The 15,995-nt window shown below is 39.3% G+C and overlaps 1 protein-coding gene across 1 annotated transcript in view; it reads left to right on the forward strand.

Moving 5' to 3' along the window:
* LOC118808687 (serine/threonine-protein kinase 4-like) overlaps positions 1-15,688 on the forward strand; it is a 45,771-nt gene extending 30,083 nt beyond the window's left edge. The window contains exons 10-11 of the mRNA XM_036571560.1: positions 2,876-3,003; positions 13,585-15,688. Of these exons, the coding sequence (XP_036427453.1) occupies positions 2,876-3,003; positions 13,585-13,743 (287 nt within the window). The 3' untranslated portion in view covers positions 13,744-15,688. The remainder of the gene's footprint in view (positions 1-2,875; positions 3,004-13,584) is intronic.
* The last annotated feature ends 307 nt before the right edge of the window (positions 15,689-15,995 follow it).

Below are 15,995 nucleotides of genomic sequence, written 5' to 3' on the forward strand. Positions count from 1 at the left end.
GGCTTGGAGGTCTGTTGCGTCATCACATGGTCAGAAATACACACAAGGACATTGTACAAAAATAGCAGTAGGGCATAGTTTATCCTGTTTGGGGGCATTTATACAAATAATTGATGAATTTGGAAGCCCAAATGTAGATCTTGCTGTTTGTAATGTGTTTTTAAAACACATGTAAATTAGAGATGCACCAATAAGGGTTGTCTGGATCTGATACAGTAGCCAGTAATTCATACCTGATTGTGGCTGATGCAGATATCATAAATGATAATTTCAGTTATTTCAATGTAAATATTATTTTAATGTTTTACATTACTTTATGTATGCATTTACTTTATTTAACCCTCTTATCTACAGCATTCACAGTATTCACAACCATATGTGAATATATCCAACAACTCTTAAAAATAAATCACAAGGAAATGGAATTAACTGACTACAATTACTAACAACTACTAACCATAAGAACCATTCTTAAAACCCACTTACGCAGTTTTCACGAAGACTCTGATTCACCTGTGTTTTCTTATGTGGGATTCGTTCTTAGGTAAAAACAGAATCTACACACACTCAAGAGCACAAAGGTGAGAACAGTTCTGCGCTTTAAGAACACGTCATGAATCTGACGTAGACTTTTTCATGGGATGTTTCTCAAGAATAAATTTAAGAAAAAACTTAGGAAGATACTGGAGAATGAGGCCCAGTGTTTAAGATCGTCATTACTCAATGAGTAACCTGATTCAAGGCTAAAAAAAATAATCGTGTCATACCCATATAGCTAATGGCTGCTCAGAAAAGCTCCCAGCAGAGGCCATCGTGGAGTCTTGAATAGGGGTCTTTAATTAAAATTAAGGTAAGGTCCAGTTAGAGAAAACTTCCTCAAGCAAAGGTCCAGAACATCATAATGTCTAACCTGCGTTATGATTCAGTGTCATATACTGTAAACTGAAGTAGCCTAGTAGGTATATCAACATCTTATACAGTCAACAACTGAATATCAAATCAAATAAAGTACAATTCAGTAACATTTCAACATCATTTATGTCAGTTTTCTGTTTTTAGAGAACGTCATGTGAAATAACTTCCCTCTGACTCACTTTCTTCTCCGACTGCTGTGTCTCGCCTCGTCCCTCCCCTGTGTGTGCGACACTCACCCGAGTCTCAGTGCTCATCGTAATGCACAGATCTGATTGGCTGAGTAGCGTCACGTGTGATATTTACAACGCATGCGATTGGTCTGTGAGTCTCCCGGGCCGCTAAAGCTACCGTAAAGGCTAGGAAAGTTAGGCTGATTAAAACAGGACCACACCGCCGAAATTAAATAATTCTCCCTAGTTTATCAGTTACAGGTCCAGGTCCACATAGGACAGTGTCAGTCGGCCTTCTAGTGACCTCTGGTCTAGAAGAAATGAAATCCTCACCACTTGGACTACGTACGCATGCGTGAGCTAAAAACAGAAGAAATAATTTCAATATGAGGCCGTTACAAGGCTCGAGACTGCGACTGAAAGGGTCGCAATTGCGACTGCAATTATTAATTCGCGAGTAATAGTTTTTTAATGGGTAACTATTTATTACTATTGTACTGTATTTATTACCTTTTTTGTTGTTATGTATTTTCTTTTATTTCTTTGACTTAAAACATAACTGAGAGGCTGTAGCATCACATGGACGCGTTCGCCCATCAAAAAAATGACTGCATTCTCCTGGGATTTCAAGCTGAGTGGCAAAACGTGACAAACGAAGCAGATGAGCCAAGCTGCAGTGAACGTCAGCATGTAGAAAATGTAAAGAAAATGTAAAGGTTTTTTCACACGATCTACGTCTCTGTCAGACGTTAAGAGGTCATCTGCTCAACCTCAGTCTAGTAAAAGACACACATGAAGATGTACTTGAACAGCCGTCCACTTCAAGCACTTAATGTGAAAGTACAACCACAGAAAGACATTTCTGAACTTCTTGGCTTCAGAAATTTGTGTGGCTCAGGTATGATAACATATAAGCAGACTATATTGCGAACTCTGTTCAAAAGCAAGCAAAGATGTAGTTGGAAAATGGATTTAAAAGGAACAAATAACTTCTAAAAAGAGATTGTGGAAAAAACACGGCGAAAGTCGACGGCATAAAAATGCACGAGATTTCATTATCGCAAAGAGCGATCCGAAGGAAATTTACTTTGTCTGCGCAGTGTCTCGTGTAATCCAGGTCCGAAAAGTAAAAACCCTCACCAGGATTTTGTTCCAACTGCTTGACTTCTCTAATTTGCTCAAACCAGCAGCAAAGGTGTTCAGGCAGTTGGAACAAAATCATGGGGTAGGTTTTTACTTTTTGGACCTGGATTACCCACCTCTGGTCTCGTGAGTGCGAAAAAAACAGCCGAGAATTCAAAGAGCTTCAATTTTAGTTCAACACAGCCTCCATGATAGCATGTGAAGACCTACCCTTCACCAAATTCACCTCCTAAATCTTGTTAATGAAAAAATCAGACTGGATGTGTCGAAGATAAGATGTTTGAATGTATGTTTTTTTTTGTTTGTTTGTTTGTTTTTTTTTGGCATATTTTTTAAAAAAGCTATTGCCCCTGATTTTTTTTTTTCTTTTAGTGGCTCCCTAAGCTAATTTTTTGTCTGAAGCCCTGCGTTAATATTAATTGCTCTTTTCCATTTATCGACCAATAATACATTGGCCACCGATTTACGTAAAGAAAACTAAACCCTTCAGCTCTTCCTGCAGTTTCTCTCCTTCTTTAGCAATTGTCAACAAAGCTGTGCAGAGCTATGGCTGAAGTAAATATCCACAACTATTGCTTTATGATATTTTTGCCAGTATATGTGAAGCAGATCAAAGCAGCATTTGTGTTTGTTCTGTTTACTTCTAGACCGTGAGGAAACGGTGCAGCCAGCTAAGCCGTCGTTCCTTGAGTATTTCGAACAGAAAGAGAAGGAGGCCAACAAAAACAGCGACAATGACAATCGCAAACTGCCTGCAGAAGCTGACATGGAGGTGGTAAGTGTTGTTTACTGAGAGTTTGTTGACTAAGCCTGTAAGCTTATTCATTATTCATTATGTTCTGTATATGTAGGCAAGAACCTGGCAGTTCATGTCTTTGGAGTGTGTTGCAATGTGTAGATGGTGGTATGAATGCAAATGAAAAAAATGGGGCAAAAAATTAAAGTCAGTGAGATTCAGAAATCCTAACTTATTCTCCTGCCAGACTGTGACATATTTCCTTATCTCACATGACATTTGGAAGGGGCTCGAAGCTGGCTGAGCATTTTCTCTCCATGATACATTCTCAAAAATAAAGGGCTCTTCACACAGTGATGTTAAAGAAACCAATTTTGCTTCCCTAAAAAACTTTTCAGTTTAAAGCTCTTTTAAAGAACCATTTTTGTATATGAGATGTGTGATTGTGAAGAACCTTTTCAAAATTTAAAGAGCCTCCTCACAATTTAAAGGTTTTAGGAAGAACCTTTAGTTTGGTATAGAACCTTTACATTATGTGTAGATTTAAACCTTTAAAAGGTTCTCATTGGGAGGGGGAGGACATGACATTATTGGCCAATTTTATTTTTCTCTGCCCACTGGTGCATGGCGATATACTCAAAAATCTGAAATTTTGTAGGCTGGGCAAAAATCAAAATTTTATGGAATGTTATGGGGAAAAACTAGAATTTTGTCTTTTAAACATTGTGGTATGATTATTCATACTTAATATGAGCAGGAACATGAACTGACAAGGTAAAAAACTCCACTGATTTTCATTGTTAACAGAGGGTTTACCAGAAGATGCCCAGAGGGTTTTTCATAGTATGCAGTCCACTGGTAAACCTGGGAAGAGGTGATACAAATTGTATTGTATTGTAAACTCATCTGGCCCTTGTTTCTACGCTCATTGTCCATTTTATCAGCTCCACTTACTATATAGGTGCACTTTGTAGTTCTACAGTTACAGACTGTAGTCCGTCTGTTTCTCTGCATGCTTTGTTAGCCCCCTTTTACCCTGTTCTTTAATGGTCAGGACTAGGGCTGGTGATCCTAGAGCGAACTAGCTTCTGCCCTAACATCCTGATAAGCTTTAGCAGCGTTAAATCACGTCTGCTCCACACAACTACAGAGCTGTCACAGTCATATTTTAGTGTTAGTCCATTCTCAAGCAGCAAAAGTGACAGAAAGAAGTGGGTTCATGAAAGTTAGACCACTGATCTAAACAAAAGTAAGCTGAAGATGCTGTATGTGTGGCATGGGAGAGTGGGAGAACGCTAGCTTCTCAGGTTAGCTGTTTTTAGCAGCTGGCTAACATGAAGTAGCGCTCTGTCACTCGCGCAGCACGGCCGAATTGATGTTATTGAAGTGAACTACAGAGATCAAACAACACAAAAAGCACTGGTTTAGTTGTGTTTAAACTGAAAAGGAGGACATTGTTTGAAAGAATCACACCACAGTTAACGCTGCTTAGGTCCGTCTTTTACACAGCGAGCATCCAGATATATTACAGTTCTTCCACCCCTCAGACTACTGTGGCTGACATTGCTGAGAAGCTAGACACTTTAGCACCTGTTACCAGATAAAAATAATTTTTCTTTTTAAATTATGAGTATTACAAAAATCACGTCTTTGCTGTACGTGTGGGAGTGCTGCCTTAAACAGCTAGTAAAAACAGCTAAGGGTTTAAAAACTCCAGCAGCACTGCTGTGTCTGATCCACTCACACCAGTGCAACACACACTAACACACCATCACTGCAGTGCTGAGAATGATCCACCACCCAAATAATACCTGCTCTGTGGGGGACCTGACCATTGAAGAACAGGGTAACAAAGTATGCAGAGAAACAGATGGACTACAGTCTGTAACTGTAGAACAAAGTGCACCTATACAGTCAGTAGAGCTGATAAAATGGACAGTGAGTGCAGAAACAAGAAGGTGTCCCTAATTAAGTGCTCGATGAGGTACTTTCTAGGTTATTTTCTCCCTGGGACCTGCTGGACTTCCTGCGATTTTGAATGATAGCATACCTTGAGCTGAGAAGCATTACTCTTTCCCTCAAACTGTCTTTACTGTATCTGTACCATGTCACTCTGGAAGATAATGCGATCTGGATGAAGTTCAGATGAGGAGGGTTTTAATACGGGTTCTCCTTATTTTGCGGTGATTTATTTTGGTTAAAACAATCAGCAGATGGCTCCGCCCACATTCTCTGGTTTCCCACTCCCACTCAGCAGCATCCCAAGTATGCACTCCGTGTTTCTGTGAAATCATTTTTGTTAAAAGTTCCATTTTTCGAAGGTCATTTATTTGTCCTGTGGGAATATAATGCTAAGATTGCCACGATACGGTTTTGCCGGGATTTGCGCCAACGTTTTTGGAAACGTTGGAGACTTTTTTAACCCATGGTCAGTAAGTTTGTACCATCACAAGGACATGTTGCCGTGGTTACATAGTGGGCCGAGACCAGACACAGGCCTCAGTAAGCCTCAAGAACAGAAAGGCCAAGTTACAGTTTAGGAAAAAGGCTGTACAGTTCTGTCATAAAGTCTCATGCGCAGACGATTAAACAGTAGCAGTGCAGTGGAAAACAAAAGTATGAAGAGAAACATGGAGCAGCATCAGCAGCACAAAGGATGCAGCAGGATAAATTGAAGTGTGCAGAAGCATCTGCTCATATCTAATCTCGGTGGACCACACTTCACCTTGATGACCTGAAACATGCACTGTATCCAGAAGTATCCAGCACCCTTCTAATGAGTGAATTCAGCTGCTAAAGGATGCAAGGTGCATCTTTTGCCGATAGAGGTGCGCACAGCTTGTATAATCTCCATGGAAAAGCATTGACCAATAGAATGGGACACTCTGGAGCAGCCGCACATTAGCCTAGTGTGGGCTAGAGGGCTGTAAAGCCCCCAGCATTGGCCTGTGGAACAGTGGAACTGGTTTGTCTGGAGTGATGGAGCTCCATCCAATACCTTTGGGATGACTTGTGATCCAGGACTGATCGTCCAGCATCAGTACCTGACCTCACTAATGCTCTTGTGGCTGAATGCACTCAGATCCTCACAGCAATGTTCCATCATCTAGTGTTAAAGCCTTCCCAGAAGAGTAGAGGCTGTTACTGCAGCAAAGGAGGACAAACTCATTATTAATACCCTTCATTTTCAGAAGAAATGCTGGATGAGCAGGTGCCCAAAAACATTTGGACATACAGTGAAACACACTGAGCATGCATTTCACTTGCTGAAGACAAGGTTGGAAGCCAAAATCTATGTATTGGAAGGGCTGTGCATGCTATAAGCTTCTGATCTAATGCAGATGATAATACTCTCAAGTTAAAGCGGATTCTATAATAGTAAAAAAAAAAATGGTATTTTATTGTCATAGCCATCAAATCCAGACAACGGGCAAGATGTTTCTATGGCAACATGTCTCAAATCAATTACCAGAGATCAATTAGAGATTTTTTTAGAGATTCAATTAGAGATTAGATGTCTTTTTTCTTGTCTTGTTTTGAGTAATAGAATACACATGCTAGACATGTTCAGAATGAATTAGTAGTATATGATGGTAGTTTTCCATTTTCCAGGCCTTTTGATCAAGACCACTTGTCTGAGACTGCAAAGCAAAATGCATCTCCCTAAATTCTGTAGTGCATTGCTGACCTAGGAGCAGTATTTGTGCTATTTATAACCAGACTTGATTTGTCTTGTCATATAACGACACCACAAAAGCATGTCTGGTTCAAGAAGAGAGCTTTGAAATGAAAATTTCAACATCAGTCTTATAAAAGCAGCCAGTGCAGCTTGGAATCTAATGCAAGAGATCAGAACACTGAACAGTGAAAGACGTTGCTTAGCTTAGATAATGAATAGATTGCTGTAGTCCATGAGATGTGAAGAATTTCTGTAGTTGCACTCGGTTGTAGTGACTGGTCTTGTGTTGGGCACTGATATTAGTCTAAGACTCATAAGGTAGACTGCCGATATGTTGGTCTAGAGCAGTGATGGACATGAACACGTTCCCTCTATTCAGTTGATGCATATGGGTGTGACAAGGATGGTCCCTGCAAAATCCATATAAAATGAAGTACAAGTGAGCAGTATGGCAAACATGTATGATCACAATACTTCAAAACGTTGATGACCAAACCTGACCTAATATGCTCTATTTGTAATCAAGCATGTAGGTGGGAAGTGTTTAAGTACTAACAACGTCCATAATATGCTCAGGAAAGCATGTATTGTGAGGTAATTTATCACAATAACAGTAAATAAACAATGTAATATTCCCCAGCCTTAACATGAAGTCAATATTTATGTATTTAAAGGTTTGTTTTAATAATCATAAAGTCAAAATAGTAGTTATCATTAAGATATTTGTTTTATAACTTTCATTTGTACAACATACAGAGCTGCTCAATTTTTTCGATGTGCCACATTCTTCACATTTAACACAGTAGCCATGTTTACATGCAGCCTAATAATCCGTTAATAATCCGACTAATAGCTTAATCGGAATAGAATATGTCCATGTTTACACCTCAATCTAAATAGTCTAGTCCGATTGAGGCCATTCGGAATACAATTTCTATGTGATTGAACGAGGTGGGTAATCCTGTAAAAAATCCATTAAATAGAAGAATAATATCTGTGTAAACAGCCTGTATCTGATTACATTCCCTATCAGAAAGTTTAAGTCCGTTCTGATCATGTTCGTCGCGTCATAATGAAAGTTTATACCGTTCAGCATGGCGGAGCAGAAACTGGTCTGCAGAGGAGACGAAGTTTGTGCTCTGATCTTTAAAAGACGGCGGTGAGACGGACATCCAGCTTATGTGTCTCAGAACACGACGTCTTCCTCTCGGCCTTCTTTAATAACGAGATGTGAAGGACGTTTTCCTGAGTCTGACATTTTTAAAGCAATTAAAAACACAAGCACTGCTCACTGCTGCTCATCTCACTCTGACTGGACTCATGTGATGTTCGCTGTCATGGTAACATTTACTCTAAGTGGTTCTCCACACATGCACATCATTTTGAATCGGATTACTTGTAGTGAGCATGTAAACGAAGATTTTCCATCAGATTGTTAAGCAGAGTGAGCATAAACACCTCAGTCTGAATCTATAATCAGAATGTATTCAATCAGATTGGCAAAAATCTTTGCATGTAAACACAGACACTGGTCCTGCTTAGAAAATGCCTGGGATCCATTGTTGTGCGTTGGCATGCTCGACCAGAGTAACTGCTGTGTTAGGCATGATCATGTAAACACCTGAGTTCAGTTGTCACGGTCTGACTAAGGTCTTAGACAAGCCAAGCTTAGACAGATTAAAACATGCGACATGCAGTCCAGTTCGATATTGGCTGGACTATTTGAAATAGATTTGGAGAAAAAGGAATCCAGATATTTTAAAATCATGGAAAACCCATGTGGATGAACATTTGGTGCATAACTAAGAGTGTAATCGAGGCTATTGTTTGCTTGTAAACATAAGTATTCAGTCCGTTCTTGAGCTTATTCTCAATTGTGTTCATATCTGGGTAGCATCCTTGGAAAATCCCTCCTGTCATGGGAATGGGGCTTCGGCCAATAGCTGGAGTGAGTACTTTCATTATACATGAGTGCATAGCAGAGACATAGTCTTGGGCAGGAGGCTTGTATCCACCTAAGTGGTGAGTTTTATTTATTTTTTTTTCTTCCGCATTTCAAGTGTAGGGAGCAAGTCCACAGTCCATGACTAACTATTAGTGACAGCGTTTTTTTAAACCGTTCTCCCGTCTACCCTGGAAACTGCTTCAAGGATTTTCTTGGCTTGGCTTGACTTGATTTCACTTTTTGTGTGCCTGTGTGTTTATATATGGATATATTATAGTGCAAGTAGTGTATATGCTTTCTTCTCTATGGCTGTGTTTACATGCAAAGATTTTTGCCAATCTGATTGAATACATTCCGACTACAGGTTAAGACTGAGGTGTTTATGCTCACTCTATTCAACAATCTGATGGAAAATCTTTGTTTACATGCTCACTACAAGTAATCTGATCCAAAATTACGCGCATACGTGGAGTACCACTCAGAGTAAACGTTACCATGACAGTGAACACCATGTGAGTCCAGTCAGAGTGAAATGAGGTTCCAGTTGGCGTGCTTGTGTTTTTTATTGCTTTAAAAATATGTCAAACTCAGAAAAACGTCCTTCACATGTCCTTATTAAAGAAGGCCGAGAGGAAGACGTCGTGTTCTGAGACACATAAGCTGGACGTCCGTCCCACCGCCGTCTTTTAAAGATCAGAGCATATTATTCTTCTATTTAACGGATTATTTACAGGATTACCCACCTCGTTCAATCATATTGAAGTAGTATTCCGAATGGCCTCAATCAGACTTAACATAATTTATTCCGATTTAGCTATTTGTCGGATTATTAACGGATTATTAGGCTGCAAGTAAACATGGCTTATGTCTGTGTCTACAAGTCTACTTGTCCTGGAGAAAAGAATTTCTTTGCTAGACCTGAAGACCTAATACTGTAGCATAGTGTTTCCTGTATGCAGTTACCTGACCATTTTCCAGGATGGCAGCCTGCAGCTGATACACTCATAAACTTTATTTTCTTCTAGTTAATGTACGTGATCTGATGTCTGGCACTGGAAAGTTTGTTCTGCCCAGTGCTGCTCCAACAAAGGAAAAAGTCGAGGCCATTAGACTTTCCAGAAATGGAAGCTGTTTTGTTCATTTCATAACTGAACACCATGCAATATAAGCTTACCAGCCTGTCTCGAAGCTTCCTTTTACATTTGTGCATTTGGCAGATGCTCTTATCTATAGTGGCTTACAGCTGAATCAGGTTACAGAGGTAGGCGAATGCATGAAGAGTTTTAGAGTTAAACCTCAGTCTTTTGAGTGGTCTAAGCTACAGCAAACCGCTATACAATGGTTCATATTTGTGGTTTTATGTACTGGTGTGTATGTTCATGTGCTTTCCAATCAGTGTCTCACATTTCCCAAGCATACAACTAAAAAAAACAGAGTATACAAGGCAACACGAAGAGCGTTTTCACACTTGTCCTGAATACTTGAGACTGCACCCAGGACTGATTCTGGGCTTGTCATTGCAGATTTGTTTTCACACAGAAGAATTTCTTCTGAATCAAATGCACAATTCCTTGTGTCGCCTTTGAGCACACAGTTTTGGAGAATGGTAGCTAAGTTCATCTCTACTGTTTTAGACAACGGATGAATTTTAATTTACCATAAGCTCATAACTATTATTGCCATGTTCGTTTGGTTCCTGTTTCTACTGACACTCAGTGATGGGTAGCGGTTATCGGATCTGTAGCATTTTCTTATGAAAGAAGCTGCAAGATTTTTACTGTGAAAAACGGCACAAATGCAATTTTTGCAGTTATCTCAGTGAACCTCGTCCATCTCCATGCCCTGCATCACAAAACCCGAAACAGGGACTAGCACAACAAAATGAACTAAAACCAAAATTAACTAAAACAGCTTTCAGACTTGACTAAACTCGCCAATTTCTCTGGACAAACGGGCCAGGAAAAAAGTTCAAGTGTGAAAATGCCCTAAACACACCCTCTTCCGGATACCGCATCAAAGTGGTATTGAACTAGTATATTTCTATAAGTTCTGTAAGTGGACAAAACGAGCTGCAGACATAAATATTTAGCTCTATTTAATAGAAAACATACTTTTGTACTCAAGTAGAAATATATATAACTGAAATATTGTGTTTAGGGATGCAAATTGTGGCTAATTATTTTGTGCATCAGTCCATTTCAGATGAGCTTGAGCCCAGAGAAGTTGTCAGCATTTCTGGATGTTGTTGACATCTGACTTACACTGTGCACAGTACAGCCTTGACATGCATTTGTGGATTAGGTGTAGGCAGTATTTTATCATTATTGTGATAAATTATGTCAATACGCTTTTCTGAGCATATCTTGGATATCGTCACTACTTAAAGAACACATTTAATTGGATGTAGTGCAGTGCATTTTGTAAAAGACAATAAAATTATAGGATGTTTATTTATTATTATTATTATTACTATTATTATTATTATTGTTATTATTATTATTGCAGCACATGTTCTGTTTTGTTCCAATTTTTTAAATCTCATAAAAGTTAAATGTTGTTATGCATGTGGTGTATCATAAAAATGGCTCGAAGTATTGTAACATAATATTTTTGCCATATTGCCCACCCCTGTTGTGAACGCATCAACGTTTTGATGTAGTTTATTGACAACAGTTTGTGAAAGAAATTTTTAAACTGTTGAATTCTTTGCTGATGCATTTTTGACGTAGTGGCGAGCCTCATTTTACCTATCGTTCCAGCTTTTTTGGAATTGGCTTTTATTATCCCAGTGAATGTCTTTTTGCCAAGCGCTTGGATTCACTTATAGCCACTACATCAGATGACCACTAATTCACTGCAGCCTTATTAAATCTTATTTTGAATGAATACGAGTCTGGTTGGCGGGCCAAGAAAATATTGGCAGTATTGAGCTGGTAACATCTACAGCTTTTGTTCTAATGCTATTATAGATTTTTCTTAAAACGGGCAGATCGTCTGTCTGGATGCATTGATGCCAGTGGCCAATAGCCAGCTTGTTTCATTTGGATAATTTATATGTAAACAAATATTTAATCACCAAAAAGGGATGCATTTAGGATCCAGTCATCAGCAGCAGCATCTAAGCTTCATTCAAAAAGACACAAGCCTGTAAGACAACAAACTGTCCCTCCTGTTAGGAAGTCGCTGCACACTGTCTTACATAACGTGTCTGTCAACAGAGCTCCAGACATGCCAGCTCACGTCTATTATACACTTAGGCCTGCTTGCTTATGGCAGTCTGTCATCGTCAATAATGACGTCACGCTTCCTGTAGGCATGCTGGGTTGTCAGCACTTAATGTGCTCATGCCACACCGTGCAGCTGTGAAGTCCTTTTTTGGCTCCTCACACTTTACCACGAGGAGGGAAGCACAGAAGGTGGTACCGCAGTTTCTGGAGCAGAAAATGTCCTGATTTTATCCCCCTGTCGTCTTTAAGGCCCGTCCACACTGTCCAAACAAACTTAGGCAAACGTCAACATTCCCGAGCTGACAGCTGGATTTAGAGTGTCTAGAAAAAGAACTGTCATGTTCAGATGTGTGCAGACTGCAACCTCTTAGACCAATGAGGAGTGATGGCTCATTTGGTCCTGGTTTGGTCTGAAGACTAGTTCCTGCTAGATTAATAGGTAATATCATTATCATAATCTTATACATAGGGATGCAGAATGGTATCGGCAGATATTTGCTTTAAAAAGGTATGTAATATATTTGTAAGCGTCGGACAGATTTTACTGATATTTTAAAATTATTTTTAATGATGTTTATAGTAAAGCAGTGTTTGGGTGTTAAAATGTCTGCATTTTATTCATTTTTACTGCATTTGTAACCCTCTACAAATAAATGTTCTCTTTGTTTGTAATGATAATCCGGAGGAATACACTAGGGGTGGGAATCTCTAGGCACCTGACGATTCGTTTTCATTACGATTACGAGGGCTGCGATGCGATTATGATAGTATTATCAATAAATCTTGATGCATCTTTTTTTTCTATACAGGATTTCTTTTTCCTCACTGTGTGATGACTTTTAAAGCAAAGTATTTGTAATGATCTATAATGAATTTACGTCCAATATATCCTATTAATAAATCAAACAGAAGTGATGTGGCAAGTGAACTGGAAAGCTCTCATTCACTGCTCTTGTTTGGCGCACACGAGACGCTGCTGCCACTCATCTGTGATAAAACACGCAGTTACGGTGACATAAGATTCAGTGGCAGTGGACGTGTACGCAGCATGTTACAGCAATCCTACTAGTTCTCTTCAGTGATTCCATAACTTCGGTTTTGGTCTGGTTGTAGAGAGTGGGGGGGATCGCCGTGTTAGTAAAACATCTTCGAGATGGGACGCTGTATCTCGGCTCCAAAGTGTGCAACATAGCACGAAACCCTGGTTCTCAATGACTAAGCACGGACCTCTCCTTCAAAAAGAAGTATCTTACGTTCAGGACTGTTCACTGATCACATTGGTACAATATATTGTGTTAAATGTCATGTCTTACTGTTTGAGAGGTTACAGTGTAGTTGAGAAGTCTGTTGAGACGTTTGACTCCTTTGAACTCGAGCCCTCTGAGAAGAAGCATCTCCACAGCACTGCTTGCCCCCTTAGTCCTTCGAGCATGACAGTTTAATCTTGGGCCCGGTCTAGCCGATGAGATGACTCTCGTCTCGGAATGGAGACGCTCGTTATTTTTATCTCATTGATTGCTGCAGTAAATAGTGGCAGAATGCTCGTAAAGGCCACTAAGAAGTCTTCTGGGATTCACAAGGAAGGTCTTTGTGCTGAAAATGTCTGAGGTCTGCGTTTCATGTCTCTGCATGCATTTGGCCTTTGGATTTATTTATTACTGCAGTGGTTTACCTCGCGCTCACTTTAGCATTAAGTATTTTTCACTTTCTAAATTTTTGTGCAGTATTGTACTTCCCCAATCCTCCCATCCATCCATTCATCTTTGCAGATACGTTCCTGGGGTGTGGAGGAGCTGAGGAGGCGTTTGGCCTCTCTGGACCCTCAGATGGAGCAGGAGATTGAGGAGATCCGCCAGCGCTACCAGGCCAAACGCCAGCCCATTCTTGATGCCATTGAGGCCAAGAAGCGTCGCCAGCAAAACTTCTGAGCTGGCTGATCTCATTCTGTTTAGGAGGACACTGTCAGTTACCGATGAAGGTACATGTGAAAGTTCACGGAACCACTCCATGCTGCCCTGCATGATATTTTTGCCTAACTTATAAGGTTCTTGCTGTGCATTTATTTTATTTTATTTTATTTTTATTGTTTTTTTGGTATTTTTATCTCTGATGCTGTGTCTCCACTGCTGTTGGTACTAGACTGGTGGTACTGTTGGACTCAAAAAGCCAGGGAACAACATTTTCTGTCGTACACTGTCTTTATATGTTTACACCTTTTCATGTTGCTCAGTGCTTTCGTTTTTTCGTTTGTTCTGTTTTTTTAAATATGCTACTTGAGTATGTATGCGCCAGTTTTGTATGCAGTTTGGTGTAGCTTCAGTGTTCTGCAGAGATTTTACAAAGTTTTGTGGTCATAAAAACATAATTAAATGATTTGCATATTCTAATTAGCAATCTTCTAAAGCAGAGGTCTTCAATCAGGGTTCAAGGCTCTCATCTGGTACTTCAAGGGTGTTTTTTTTATCCCCAGTCCAATCTAATCATTTGGAAACTAATCATTTGAGTAATATAACATTATTTTAATTAAGAACAGCTTTTAAAGTATTTCAGAGTGGTTTGATGTGAAAATGCTCTGTTCTAGAGAAACTTTTAGAGTCAGAATTGTTCATAGCAGTGATGTCTGAAGCATGTAATGCCTCTAAAAGTTCCCTCTGGGAAAGTTACTAACTGCAGTGGTTACTCATATGTTGCCTGATGTCTGAGATACCATTTTTTGATAGTTTTGCAAACTTATTTTTTTAATATATATTTATAATATAATATATATTTACAACAGATAAGTTGCTGTAAAGTACCAGCTACAAAAACTTTCTAAAACTAAAACAGATCTACCACTGTTTCATCATCATACATATAAAACTCAGAAGACTCGTGTAGGTTCTCTGGTGGTTTTGGATAATAAATAAAATGTCTATATTTGTGTTGTAGTCATGGTGACCCCTGGTTCCCATCACCACCACTGTAAAGAAATCTGAGTCTCTTCAATGAAACAATTCACATCAAACCATTCTTCTCACATCTCAATGATTGGATTATCCAGAATTTTCAAAAGAAAAAGTAAAGCTGGAGGGAAGTGAGGAAAGTTGCACGTTTGGTGTTTTTAAACGCTGCTTTTGTCACATTTCTGACACGCTGTCAAATGAAACAAACTCAGCTGAGACACAATCTGACTTGATTCCTGTGCCTGCTGGAAGTCTGCAGGACGTGTTTCTGCAGTGAACGCCTTATACGAAAGTGCAGTTCAGTTAAAAACCGTTAAACTAGCGTCTGTTGAAAACCATGAGGACTGGCAACACCTGTCATCGCCAAAAAGCCCATTCAGAAAGAGCAGCGGTGCATGTTTTAAAGCTTACCTCATGATTTTTCTGTTTTCCTCAGAAAGCTTTTTCAACTCCTTTCACTCTTCATTCAAATATTCTGAAAAGCCTCGAGTCTAACATGCATCACTTCAGCATCTTTCAGTCGACTTCTCTCTATTCAGGTGGAGTCTATGAGCTGGAAGAGGTTGAAGACCTCTGTTCTAGACTTAGAATATCGAACTGTTATCCTGTCCAGTATCATCTAAAGATGCTGAATTATTCCACTTCAGCAGATTTTCCAGCGCACACATGATTAACAATGTTGGATCACTGGAGCTCTGAACTCGGGCCGTGTTCGGTGAGCAAACATTTCATGCACCTGGGCATTCAGTAAAGCACAGTTTCACTGTTTGTGTAACTAGTGGTTACTTCTTATTGCAGCAAATACTAATCATATCAGAATCACTAGCTTAATAAGGTCGGCACCCCACTGACTGGTTGCCACTGCTTGTCCACCCTCAGACCACCCAGATTACTGTCCTGCATACAAGCTCTAACTATTTTTTTCTTCTCAAACAGATTTTAAATGCACAGAGACTTTTATTTTGGAAAATAAACTTTAGACAAACATTACAAACAACTGAGAGAAAAAAAGAATAATGACTAGGCCTAATATAAAATGATTTTATAGAAAATATTGTTGCTGATGCTGTGCTAGATTAAAATTATTTACTGAACTAATTTACAGAGTATAACTAAAGAAAGGAAGGAAGGAAAAATAAGTAAACTGGACTGTAAATGGAAAATGAGTGATGATAAGTGGAAATTTGTCTATGAATCTGCGTACATATATTTCTGTAGTGTTACAAATGCAGTAAAAC

The sequence above is a fragment of the Colossoma macropomum genome, unplaced genomic scaffold (genome assembly GCF_904425465.1).
Source record: "Colossoma macropomum unplaced genomic scaffold, Colossoma_macropomum, whole genome shotgun sequence".
Lineage (NCBI taxonomy): Eukaryota > Metazoa > Chordata > Actinopteri > Characiformes > Serrasalmidae > Colossoma > Colossoma macropomum.